Source organism: Equus caballus, chromosome 29, assembly GCF_041296265.1.
Source record: "Equus caballus isolate H_3958 breed thoroughbred chromosome 29, TB-T2T, whole genome shotgun sequence".
NCBI lineage: Eukaryota > Metazoa > Chordata > Mammalia > Perissodactyla > Equidae > Equus > Equus caballus.
The window spans coordinates 23,413,286-23,426,909 of record NC_091712.1 but is presented as its reverse complement, the minus strand read 5'-3'; the positions used below and the strand labels follow the sequence as shown (position 1 = coordinate 23,426,909).

General features: G+C 44.9%; 1 protein-coding gene across 50 annotated transcripts in view; it reads left to right on the top strand.

Annotated features, from left to right (window-relative positions):
- Positions 1-13,624, top strand: part of KIAA1217 — a 711,513-nt gene that overhangs the window by 688,787 nt on the left and 9,102 nt on the right. For 37 of the 50 annotated variants that reach the window (XM_070254899.1, XM_070254896.1, XM_070254894.1 and 34 more), the window contains 4 exons: positions 2,983-3,430; positions 6,338-6,521; positions 9,543-9,706; positions 10,421-10,585. In XM_070254899.1, the coding sequence (XP_070111000.1) occupies positions 2,983-3,430; positions 6,338-6,521; positions 9,543-9,706; positions 10,421-10,585 (961 nt within the window). The remainder of the gene's footprint in view (positions 1-2,982; positions 3,431-6,337; positions 6,522-9,542; positions 9,707-10,420; positions 10,586-13,624) is intronic. The other 13 variants (XM_070254925.1, XM_070254922.1, XM_070254923.1 and 10 more) reach the window with 1 other exon arrangement.

Here is a 13,624-nt window from a genome sequence, read left to right as displayed (position 1 = left end):
CACCTGCTAGTAAAAGAGGGTCACAGTGGAGGAAAAACTAAAAGAAATCTCTGACTCATCCATGACTGTCATCAGAAAGAAAATTCCAGAACTCCATACCCACATAAAAAGTGCTGACATACACACATGCAGGATTTGTGTTGCCAGAAGCACCTCTGTACATGACATCTCATACCATCATATATTGTGTCTTCAGGGGACAATTAGAGCTCTTTCTTCTCAACATAATCATAACAAGAGTTTACATCTATGAGCACTGTCTATGTATCAGGTGCTGAATGAAGCCATTTTATATTTTTTAGCTCATCTGGTCCTAATTAAAAACCCTAGAGGGTAAGCATCGTTACTTCCATTTTATAGGTAGAACCTGAGGTTTGAGGAGGTTTTCTGCAGGTCAGAGAAGGGGCTGGAATGTGAACCGAAAGTCTGACTCCTGAGCTGCTGTGGTTTGGATCTCACAGCCAGGCAGGCAGTAACGTTTGGGCATTCGCTCTCTTCCAGCCCTGGTGTTGGTTGTTAAGATTACAATAGTAAATATGACAAATAGGACCCTTGCCCTTTTAAAACTTCCCCTCTCACATGAGAAATAGACACAACTACCCCAAATAAACTACTTCCTGGCAGTGGCAGTCCCTGAGCATTCAGTGTTTTACTAGAACTAGGCAATTGCAGAGATGTTATCCTTAAAATCTTGGGCCAGATTTGAGAACAAGTCACAGACAGAAGCAACATATAGGAAACTTTCTTATTTTAATCCCTAACTAGAATCATTTGGTCAAATTTGTAAGAGAAATATATTAAATGTGCAGTTGACTTTTAGATGCATTATTAACCATAAGGAGCAAGTGAAATTCTCCTAGTAAGGAATGACCTCGAGAAAGAGCCTCTTTTGCTAGGATGACACTACAAAGCAGCCGTATAATCACTTGCGACAGTTCCAGGATGCCAAAGGAAGTCTGAATTAACCCAACAATGGCCTCCTCCTGCAGAGATCACATCTGACTGGATACAGGAAAAAATTGTACCTGAATTACATTTTCTCATGGGTTCACTCATTTTAAATAGGCGGAGTGAACTTTTTCTTCCAGCAGGATAGAAACCTGTTAAAAGAATTCTTCGTTAAGCTCCTACCTAAACAAAGTAACCCAGCCACAGAGCCTAAAACACACCACCCTTCTCAAGTGGAAACAGATAGCGGGCCGGCAGGGAGTACTGCCCCATTCCCGCCTCTTCCCTGGAAAACAGCGGAAAGACATTCTTAGAGCCAGCACAGAGTGATGAAGCTCAGTATTTGTCTTATCTCCAGGGAATGCAAGTTCTAAAAACAAGATGGGATTGTGTGTTTTCATTGTTAGAGGTCTTTTTGTCCCATAAATGTTCAGTGGTGAGAATGATAGATAAACCCAGTTAAGTAACTTTGAAAATAAAAATAAAGGAAATTTTAGCTGCCATCAGGCTGCCCATCACAAGCCTTTATATTATTAATTTTTTCTGGGTATCTTTTGGGTATAATGTGCTGAACTTGGCACTGTGGAAGCATAAGGAGGAAGGTAGGAATATGCACACCCCCAAGGACAGGTATAATTTTTTTCCTGTACCCAATCAGATGTGGTCTTTGCAGGACTGTCCTGCCATGGCGAGAAGATAAAGCAGGTGACAGTCAGAGTTCAGAGCAACTTAGCAGCTTGGGGAGATGCTGAAGTGGTTTGGTAGCTGTTGAATTTGAGTTGCTGGAAGGATATTCAAATAGAGAAACTCAATGGGCACTTAGAAATGTGGACTGAAGATCAAGAGGGATTTAGAGTGGGGTCCCTGCCTAGCTTGGAGGGAGGTCAGGAGGGAGGGAGAAAGATTTAGAACTGGAAGTCGCCTTCATGAAGATGATTATTGAAGATGGAAGAGATGGCATGATAGAATGAGGAGGGAGGAGGGAACAGAGCCTTGGCATCCTTGGGGATTGAAGGGACAGGTGGGTAAAGTAAGCAGCAAAAGAAACAGAGAAGCGAGTAGCAGAGGAGAGTCATAGAATGCAATGTCTTTTTGCAATCAAAAAGAAAAAAGAGAGCATTTTAATAAGAAGGGAATGAGGGACTAATTAAAAATTATGCGTCAGGTACCATCTTTGACATTGTCTTACATATAACCACATTGATCCTAACAACAGCCCCTCAGCACAGCATTGGAAGGCATTGTCATCATCACTGTCATCATTATCACATTCTACAGAAAAGTATCTGAGGCTCAAAAAGGTGAAGTTCCTGACATTCCACAGCTAGAACATAGTAGAACTGATATTCAGACACAAACACCAAAGGCTATGTCTTTTCCACTGCGCCATGGGTGGAGATCAACAAATAGCATCAGATGACTCCATAACTCAGAGGAGGATGAGGATTAGCCCAGCTGTTAGATTAGGAGTCACTGCTGACCTTGCAGAACGGCTCAGTTGAGTCCAGGTGGGGAAGCCAGATCACACCAGGCTAAGCTACAGGAAGAGCAAGCAGAAGCAACTAGAATATAAACTACCCTCCCAGGGTGTTTGGCAATGAGAGAGGCAGAGTGTGGACTGTTTAGGAAGCTTTTGGGGTTAGAGCTGAGCATCTCAAGAGCTGTCCAGGCCAGGCTCAGGTAGAGCAAGTATTGTTAGACTCCTGTGTTCAATCATGCCACCACCACCCAAACAGTGACAGAACCTCGCCAGTCTGGGCACAACCGTGCTAGTGGAAAGGGAAGACAGCCTATCTCCTGAGGGAAGGACTGAGTCAGCAGCTGCCAGAGATAACTAGGAGGCAATTCAAGGCCTTTAGGAAGTTGCTATGGAAACCCTCAACCCTGAGCTTCTATTTTGGGTTTTAGAATGTTTTAATTTTGCAACAAAATCTTGCCTGGCTTTGGGATGACACAGCATCCAAGTATACCATAATAATAAAATGAAAGTTACCTATTTTAAAATTTAATGCTGCTGTGCATGGTTTCTCCCAGACACGTCACCGATGGGCTCTTGAAAGGAACAGATGCAGCCCAGGCCGCACAGTATGTCGCTATGGAAAAGGCCACCGCCGCAGAAGTCCTGAAGAACCAGGAGGAGGCACTCCACACCTCAGGCCAGCCCCTCCACGGCGCAGGAGTCCCAGGCGACATGAAGTCAGAGGTGATGCCCTTGACAGTTCACCATGCACAGAGCTCTCCCGTGGTCATCCAGACCTGCCAGCTCTCCTCGGCCCTGCTGAACCCTGCCCAGCACTTGCCTGGGGGCACTGGCCCTTACCTGGCCAGCTCTCCAGCTGTCACACAGGAGGGGACCTCTGCTCTGCAGTCGGCACAGGCTCCTCAGTCCCCACAGACGCCCGTGAATGGTTCCACCATGCAGAGCTTGTTCATTGAGGAAATCCACAGTGTGAGCGCCAAGAACAGGGCGGTGTCTATTGAGGTAGAGTCCTATTTCCATTTTTTGTAAACCCATAAAGGAGTGTAACTCATGATCCTTTCCCTCAAAGAGATTACAGTCTGGTTGTAGAGATAATTCATGTAAGTGTCAAAGATACAGTGTTACCAAAGATAGATAGACAGATAATGTCTTTTTTTAAACTACAAATGGGTTTCAATAGCCAGATGAAGAGAAAGGTCATCAGATTTCAGAGAAGGGCGAGACACCTAACCTTTAGGAAGGTGAGACAGTGGTGTGCTGGTAAGAGTTTAACCACTGGCTCTCTGGTGGGAAAAGCCCTAATTTGTAGCATTTGCCAATTTCCATGGAAGATTCCCACTGCGGCCGATTTTGAGTTACAACGTGACTTCATTAAACGTGCACTGGAAGAAATGTGACAATCAGCTCTTCTGAGTCCGTGCGCATTGGCTCAAGCACACCACTGGTGAATGCAGGCCTGGGGAGGATTTGCCACCAATCTTGAAAAATAAGTAGAATCTGGGTCAGCAGAGAAGAGAGGTGAGGGCATTCTGGGGTAGAGGAATGCTGGAGCAAAGGCTGGGACCATGAGGAACCTGTGTAACTGGAACAAGAGAGAGGAGATAAGGCTGGCAAAATAAGCTGGCACCTGATTTGGGAGAGCTTGAAAGCCAGTCCAAGAAGTCTAAAGTTTATTGTGTAGGCATCTGAGAGATGCTGCAGCTTGGACCAGTGAGTAAAAATGGCATCTTCAGGAAATTAATCTGGAAACAAGATAGTACAGAATTGATTCAAGTGGTAGGTCTAGATTTAAGGGAGCTGCATGGGAAGTTCTCACGGTAATCTCAGTGTGAAAGGAGGAGGCAGTCAAAATGGAAAGAGAAAGCGAGGTTTTGAGGTCACGACATAGAGAGAAAACACGCTGTTTTTAAATATCTGTTTAATCAAGAGCTGGTATCAATGCTCAGATAATACATTTGCTCCCCTAGCCCTCTCCTTGCTCCGACCCCACGGCACCCCATCCCCAGCAACCTGGTCCTAACCATGCCTGCCTCTCTTGCAAGTCAGCAGTGGATAACTGAGGTGTCAACAGGAGATGACCTCTTAAAACTGCTAAGGCCACAGTCACAGCTACTGCGTCTCTGAACACTAGGTAGCTTCTCTCTGTTCCAGAGTCAGTGCTGTGCCCCCAATCCAAGTCAGCTATTTACAAAATGCATACCACAGGAGGGTGTGGAAATGTGATTGACAGATGATGATTCTATTATATCATGCTTAGTGGGGTAGGGGAGAAAACTGAAATTACATTTCCTCGGATAATTAGTCATCTGCCACTTTAACCATCTCCATATTTAAAGGATGTCAGTAGGATGACTCTTTAATTAACAAATATCTATTGAGAACCCACTGGGCATAGTTATCATTTTTGTGTGTGTTTTAAGTTTTAACGGGGGACTTATGAGTCATCTCTGAAGATGACCTGATCCACACTAAGAAGGCCGGGGCCTTCCTGCCACCTCCGCCACTGACAAATGGGGTGAGCTTCACTCACTCAACAAATATCACTGAGCCCCACTCTGCCCAAGCCCTCAGAGGCTCAGAGGTTGGCAGTGAACAGAAGAGGCAAAGTCTGTGCCTTCGAGAAACTTAGCCACTTGTAGGGACAGACAGAGAACAAGTGTATGTCAGGTGATAATAAACGCTAGGAAGAACAAATAAAGGAGAGTAAGGATGATAACACCAGTGGTTAAGATTCGGTGCTCTCACCTCCGTGGCCCCGGTTCCTTTCCTGGTCAGGGAACCACAGGATGCTGAAAGCTCTGCCACCAGTATTCAAATACCAGCAGGGTCACCCAGGGTGGACAGGTTTCTGTGGAGCTTCCAGACTAAGACAGACTAGGAAGAAGGACCTGGCCACCCACTTCCAAAGAAATTGGCCACGAAAACCCTGTGAACAGCAGCAGAGCATGTCTAATAGAGCGCCGGAAGGTGAGAGGATGGAGCAGAAAGACCAGGCAGGGTTCTGCCTTGCTGCAGAGTCAGAATCCACTCCACGCACTAAAAATAAAAGGATGGTGACAGTGGTGGCTCTTATTCATAGAGAGTGAATCTTGGGCAAATCCTTCATCTCACTGGGCCCCAGTGTTCTCCTGTGTAAAATGTCTTGATTCTGTGGTCCTCTGGGTCTTTTCCAGTTCTTATATTATGTTCTTACCTTATGGGGTTCCACCAACCCTGGTGCTAATTTCCACCCCACCCTCCTGGAATGATTCCTGTGCCATCGCAAAATCACAGGAAAATGTTCTCTTAAAAAATGTACAGGTATTTAAAAATACCTTTTGTGTATTTCTCCCTATTGTAAAACTTAATGGAGCTTAGAGGTCATCTAAATAACCCTCCATTTTATAAGTAAGAAAATTTGACCCGGAGGCCATATGGCGATTCTTTGACGAAAGTGGAACTAAGACCTAGGATTCTTTGTTCCTAGTGAGTGTTTGGGGTTCTGTTTCTGTTTGTTTGAATATCTCCTCCACATTGAAAACTCAGTTTAGAAAACAAAAACTTGGTTATGGTTTTGTTTGCTTTGAAATCATTTCTCTGTGTCCCTTTTTGTTAGTATTGGTAGAAGTATGGAGTAAGTGCTCAGTAACAATTTAATGAATGAATTTGGGTTTCTGAGCCTGCTTCTCTGTGAATGAATTCACTTGGGCTTAAATGGCAGCCCCTTTAGCTATAGAAGATGGAGCAGACAGCACAAGGGTCAGATTCTTCTGATGTGCAGTGGTGTCCTTTGGCATGGAAACCGGAGCATCATTTTACCAAGACTTTAAGTATGTTCTACCTCCTCTCACCCCAACATGAAATCTCTAAACTCTGAATTACCTTTTCCTTCTGGTTTTTAAATTTTCTTCACTTACGATTGTCCTTCAGAAAGCAGAAAGGAAATGGGAAGAGAAAAGGCAAAATCTGGACCACTATAATGGGAAAGAGTTTGAGAAGCTCCTGGAAGAAGCTCAGGCCAATATCATGAAGTCAATTCCAAACCTGGAGATGCCACCAGCCTCAGGCCCACAGCCAAAGGGCGATGCTCCAGTGGATAAGCTCGGTCTTTCAGGTAAGGCACTAACAGAGCTGTGCGGGCTGGCTGCCCTCAGATCAGTGTGGGGCCACCCGCCTGGGCACGTGCTGGCCAGCAGGACCAATCTCTCAGTTCTTAAGAGTCTTGGAAAATTTTAAAATTCGAAGAACAAATCCTCAGGTGCCCCTAGATTCTCACTATTTTTAACTATGACCATAGCAGGGAGACTGTGTTCTGCGTTCGGGTATAGCACAATGCCCAATAAGGTAACATTTAGATTCCCAGCTTCCGCATTCCTCTGACTTTATGACACTTCACACTCCCAGCTGGGAGAATAAGAGGCCTGCATTTAAAGTAAGAGCTTTTCATATGCTGCAGAAAGAAAATGCTCGCTTTCATGAGCTCCCAGGGGGATATTAGATCATAAGGTGAAACCACATTTTGTTAAAATTGAAATTATTAGACTGTATATTTAACCAACTAAACTATGGGATCTAAGCATGAGTGTGTCAATAATAACATAAAATAACTGTCAGAAAACTCAGTCTACTAAATTGCCAGCCAATTACAAGCCAGGTCCCTTATTCTGATCTTAAAATAATGTCCAAAGACATTATTTTTCTTGCAGCCTAATGTCTCTCAGAGCCACATTCAGTGATGCCTCGTCCAGTAACTAAAATTAATTTGAAAAGGAATCGCCGTCTTGACTGGCATGTCAAGGCACATGAACATGGGTCATTTAACCACTGTAACATTCTCCTCCCAGGTTTTCATTCCCCAAAGCCGTTCTAAAACTCCACTCACTGAAACCCTCTCTCTCAATCTGCTAAATTTTTCGCCTCCTTCCCCACCTGCCAGCTCTGTGAGGCCTGTCTAGAGCCCCTGGAGGGTCAAGCAGCAAGTGCCCAGAGAGGGAGGGGCCCTCGGAGAGGCAGCTCTGCTCTCACAAAGATAGCTTTTCTCCCAAAGTTCCCATGGAGAATTTCTGACGGATAAAATTATCTACCTCATTACGTTTCTATCTGGCCTAATTTGGCTCTCCCCGTTATTAATTTTATCATAAAGCCCTTGGATGTTTTATAATTATGACTAAATTATAAATAAATTATAATTGTTCCTTCTCATGATTATACAACAAAACTAATGTTACATTTTGTTAACTTACCTCATTTGGGCCTTTTCTTCTTTCAGATTACAAAAATTTTGCATAAATTATTTGTTAAATTACTCCCCAAAGCATTTTTAATCCGTTAAAATGTTCTTATTGTTGTTTTTTTGTTTAACACATGGCCTAATTTCTTGTCAGAAAGAGTCCACTGATGTATAGGCCACCACAAATATGTAAGAGTATCATCCATTATCTGTAAACATTGGTTTCTATTATTTTTATTTATTTGTCGTGGATTGTTATTGTTTTTAATTTATTTTTGTTTACTAACAAGGTAAAATTGTAAGCTTGGGTTTTAAAAACTATATGTACTTCCTCTTGTGTGAGTTGTCTGAATACTTAGGTAATGGGGAAAGATGGAAAAATCCAAGAATCCTCCCAAAAATCAATGGAAAATTTGGAGGATTTTGGCCTCAGTAAATGTTAAAGAAATTATTCACCAGGAGCAAGAAGACTTTTTATAAGACTATTGCAGTGGGGGAGAGAAACTGGACTCAGCTCTGAATACAGCATATCCAGGGCAGGGGGACTCTTGCAAAAGGCAGGCCAAGGACTTAGCTATGAAGGGTGGGGAATGAAAAGCTTATCAGATATCAAGAATGGGGGCATTCTTGCTAACTGACCTAGCAGGATTCTTTACTGAAACTGGGCTGAGCAGACCAAGGTCAGGGCCTAGTGTACGAGAGGGCTCAAATGAGCCTGACTAGTTGGTCAAAGCGGGAGTCTTTGTCATTACACAGGAGAGGAGACCCGGGCCCACTTCCATGCTGGTCAGCCCATGCCAGTCCCTGGAGGGACCCAAAGCTCAGGCAGCCATCCCGAGGCTGGGCTGCCGGAGTGGGAACCGGCCACATGGCACGATGCTGCCGGGGCCCTGTAACCCGGCGCCCTGATGCATGAGACAGAAACCGTCCGCTACAAATAATCCCTGGCATTTCACCCTGGTGATTTACCCACGTCTTCGTTCCATCTTTAAGAGGAAACTCCTCAAGCCTTTCCTCTAAACAACTCTGTCTAGGTTGCTCAGAAAAGACAAACACAGTCCCAGGAGGCCGGGCCATGTCCCTAGAGAGAGTTGGGACATAGCCCACCTGGAGGGCTGATCTTGCATTTCTGGTTCTCCCGCTTTTGTGAGCTGTTGGGCAGAGTGCTGGTAAGGGGCAGAAGTGCGGCTGTTTGTTGAGTTTTTGTTAAGAAATGCCTTTTCTGGGGAAAGCTGAGCAGATATCTGCATTTCCTAACTTTTGATGTCAGTACTAATTTCTAATTCTCTCATTTCTGCATTTGCTGCCTCCTTCCGTTAGCAGAGAACGTTTCCAACCACATAGCTGTGACCCCAAATCTACTTTCTCCCTGACTTTGTTCTCTGCTCCCATCTGCCTCCCACTTTCCCCTGGCCCTTCCCTGGCCAGACACGCCAATCACTCCTGCCAATGCCGCGTGCCTTTCAGACTCAGGGACAAAGGCATGGAGGCGATGCAGGGAGTCTGAATTTGCCTTTGGGCACTGAACTTTCATCTCTCCGAGTAATACTCAGCTTTTTTGTGTAAAAACAATGGCTGATACTCGCTTAGCATTTACAGTCAGCCAACAAGCACTGTTCTTTGCATATGAAGTCATTTAGTCCTCATAGCACCCCAGTGGACAGGATATTATTGTAATACCCATTGAAAAGATGAGGAAACTGAGGCAGAGAGAGGTTAATTAACTTGTGCAGGGTCTTTCTGGGATTTCAAGCCAGTTGGGCTTCAGGGTGTATGCCATTAATCGTTGCACTATGGAGAGCAGAGAGAAATTTTTAAGTCAGATTGCATCGAGTTTATAGAAATACACTGTTCTGGATGTTCTCTTGCAAAGAGATTATTTTGCAATGACATACTGTTTTCCAGAAGACTCTTCAAATTCAGAACAGGACCTGGACAAGCAGGGGGGTAAGTCCCCACCTCCTCCTCCCCCACCCCCACGGCGGAGCTACCTGCCAGGATCGGGGCTCACCACCACCAGGTCCGGCGATGTGGTCTACACCAGCAGGAAGGAGAACATCACCACTAAGGTCTGATGGGTTAAGCTCTGGTAAACTGGTCTCTGAGTTCCGACGATGCCCTTAGACAAAGTGCTCTCCATTCTCGTTTGGAACATAAAAAGTGGTGAGGCAGAGAATCGAGTAAACTAGAGCACCAGGAAGCACCACAGATGGGAAAATGTCAGCGATGCTATTGGACTAGGCTCAGCACCACAAGTTTTATCCTTACTTGACTTTTAACTGCAACTATGTGACATGCAAATCACAAGCTACTTTCCCAGCAGGGCATCATAAGGTTGAAAATGAGGGTTAAAGGGGAAAGCCAAAGAAAGACCATCTTCCAAAGGGAACTGAGTTTAGGTAACACAGTTGTGGGAGTCTCTACAGAAGGATGTTCAATGAGCTTTAGCTTCCACTTAACTTGGCAAGTTTTGTCTTTTGTGTTAAGTGTAAAATACAATTTCCAAGGAGATGCAGTGTGGGAGGGCCTTTCTGACAGGCACTGAATGTTGGGGAGTTACAATTTTATTATAATTCTTCAATCCGTTCACTAAAATGGCAGCTTGTGCAAACAAAAGCCTGAACTAAATGCAAGGGGATCAAATAGCCTTTCAGCTCGACTTGAGGAGCTAGGAAGCCAACATACCGGATCGTGAGGGAACGTGGGTTCGTCTTGTGATCTGTCCCTCTTTTTGCCAGCACCTGGGGTGTTAAGCCAACATCTGTGGTTTGAATCTCCCATAGGCAAGCAGTGAAGATGCTGGACCAAGCCCGCAGCCTAGAGCCACAAAATGTCCAGCAGAGGAGCCTGCTTCAGCCTGGACCCCATCTCCACCACCAGTCACTACGTCCTCCTCAAAGGATGAGGAGGAAGAAGAAGAAGGAGATAAAATAATGGCAGAACTCCAGGTATGTGCATGAGGTGACTGACTGTGGCTTCCTGCCTTCCTCTTTGGAATTCTCTGGCTACGTCTCTCACAGATTCATTAGCTAACGGGGGCTGGCGAAGAGCTCCATGGACCTGGACCCTGTAAGCGGCATCTTCTGGCCTTGGCCTCCACTTGTCCAAGATGGCGCTGAACTAGGCTCTCAGGGCACCCTTAAGATGTATGTGAGGAATGACCATTTCACAAAACAACTTCAGAAAGTTGAAACGAAAAATCAGTTGCAAGCTCTCCTAGCTGTGGCGTGCAGGATTTCCTTTCCTTTCTTTCAGTTTTAATAGTCTTGCTTCATTTCAAAAGCAGTTAAGATGGGGATTAGAAATCCTGGCCATCACCTTGTCTTGATAAGGACTGATTAAAGCCCACTGCAGTGTTTGTTCCATTCTTTGGATTTAATACTAAGAATGACTGACCTTGAGTCATGTGGCCTCTTGCCCTCCATACCAGGTTCCCACTCAGTGTCAATGTCATCTTCTCAAATATTCTGAAAAGCTGAAGAATTCTGTTTTTCATTTTCCTTGGCCTATTTGAGAAATGATCCTTTATTTATTAGTTTTTTATTTTTTTAACTAATTGCCACAGTTTACTCACAGGATTAAGGGGGTACAGGGGGTATACCCAAAGCTGATCCCACATTCAAATCATGGATGCGAATCTTCCCTAGGTGTACATTCTAAGACCTTGTCTAATCAGGGACATCCATACAATTCCTAGACCAAAGTCTGTTTGTAGAATATTTCATTTGGCCTATGCTTATTGTAGGATTTTTTTGGCCATTAGATGGTCAGATCACAATATCCATAGGGCTCCAAAACTTGTTGCCTCTTCACCAATATCCAATGTCCAAAGATCTGCATTCTTCATTTGGAGTAGGGAGAACTTTCAAACCATGTCGTCTCCACTTCAGCTGTTCTTTCTGCTTTCCATGGCAATTACCGCCAACCTTGAGCTGCTTGGATTTTACGGGGAAAACCGGGCTGCTGGTTGGGTGTTGTATGCATGAGCCCCGCCTAGCCTCACTAAAACTCGCAGACAGGCCTGGGACATCCCCTCCACCAATGTTGTTCACAAGTTTTTAGAATGGTTGGAGAATTTCATGCATAGGATGAAATTATGAAGTTAGTGACTCATAAAACAGTTGAGAACATGCAGGCATCTGTCACTCAATTATCCAGTGAGGACCCTCTGGCTAATGACACAGGCATGTCAAGGCTGCTTGTTGTGGGGATTGATGCTTGTCCTAAGAGGTGTAGGCAGATTCTGGGGGCATTCGTTGTAGCACGTACCCCTGAATTATGGTGTGAATTGATCATGGCCCAGTTTGGTTCAAATGGATGACAAAGCACTGGATAATTTTCACTCTGTACAAGGTGAACAGTCACTAATAATCAAAGTATAGACTTTTAGGCTTATGAGTAATCCTGCACCAGCTCCCTAAGAGAAGTAATTTACTTATTCCAGCCTCTTAGAGTCTATCACTTGAGAAGATCTCTTTCCATTGCAGTCTAAATATCTTTGATGCTTTCTTCAACAGAAAGCTTTACAAAGGGTGAAGTATCTGGCTTCTTGTTACTTTATTGGTAGTTAGGTCGTAGTGGTGAATGAAGTACTCTAGTCCTAACTTAACCAAACTCAGTTAGCCCTCCTGCTGGGAGACCCAACCTCCTGCATCAGAAAGTCCAACGGCCAGTGGTCGGCTGGTTCCTTTGCCTCCACAGGCTCTGGAGTTAGACGCGCCCCCCTCCCCCCACCAAGGCAGGACCAGGAGCAAATGCAGCCCCCTGAATGTAATTGTGGAATGACTTTCCTGCTCCGTGTCACCAGGCATCAGAAGAAACCACAAGCTCCGAAGTCCAGGGTCTAACAGCCCAACGGAGATGGCTAGTAGCCTTAGTAAGGAGAGCCCTGGGCATCTCCAGGGCCAGCTAGGACTGGGGTGTCTAAGGGACCATGCGGGAGACGGTGTGGTGAGAACTGAGCAAGCACGGTAATGGAAGAGCAGGCCAGAGCAGGTCCCCCCAGGCCTCAGCTCCCATCGTATTTTAGGACCAGTGCTAAAACGTTCACTTGGGGAGGGCGTCGGTTAGTCTTTCTGCCTGCAGAGTTATTTACAAATGACAATATTTGACATGAAGAAAATAGGAGGCAGTTATTTGAGATTATTCATTTAAATAAGTGGTCTTTAATCCTGGCTGCACATGAGAATTACGTGGGGAGTAAAAAAAAGTCCTACAACCCAGAGGTTCTGACTTGATTTTTCTCTGGGTGAGGCCTGGGTAGTAGTTTTTTTGGTTTTTGGTGTTTTTTTGCTGGGAAAGATTCACCCTGAGCTAACATCTATTGCCAATCTTCCTTTTTTCCCCTCCCCAAAGCCCCAGTACCTAGTTGTATATTTTAGTGGTGAGCCCTTCTAGTTCTTCTGTGTGAGTCGCTGCCACAGCATGGCTACTGACAGATGAGTGGTGTGGTTCCGTGCCCGGGAACTGAACCTGGACTGCCCAAGCGGAGCATGCCAAACTTTAACTGCTAGGCCATCAGGCTGGCTCAATGGTATTTTTTTTTTTTTTAACTGGCTGGTATGTAGCCTGGTGGAGAAGCACTGATTTCAAGAAGCTTGGGTCCTTGCATTCTCTGTCTCTCCTACTCTCATAATCATATTGTCACTTCCTTTCTGCCCTCTGGACACAGCTTGTGCTTTCTGTCCATCTCAGAACTGGCCTCCCTCACTCAGTGTTCACATGAGCCGGCTGTGGGTTCCTATGACAATGGTCATTAATTTTGGGACCAAGCTGCTCAGGCAGCTCCTAGGCCACTCAGCATCACCTGGGGGCCAAAGAGTATCACCATATTCTAAATGAGCCTCAGAACACCTCAGAGCACAGGAGTACCTGTTACTATTGCAGAAGTGTTGGTAAGGATCTCTCTTATTTTAAGGTTTAAAGGTTTGCAAGATCTTGTGCCCTTTTTTCTATAATCTCAATGAAGCTGGCCAAAAAACATAATC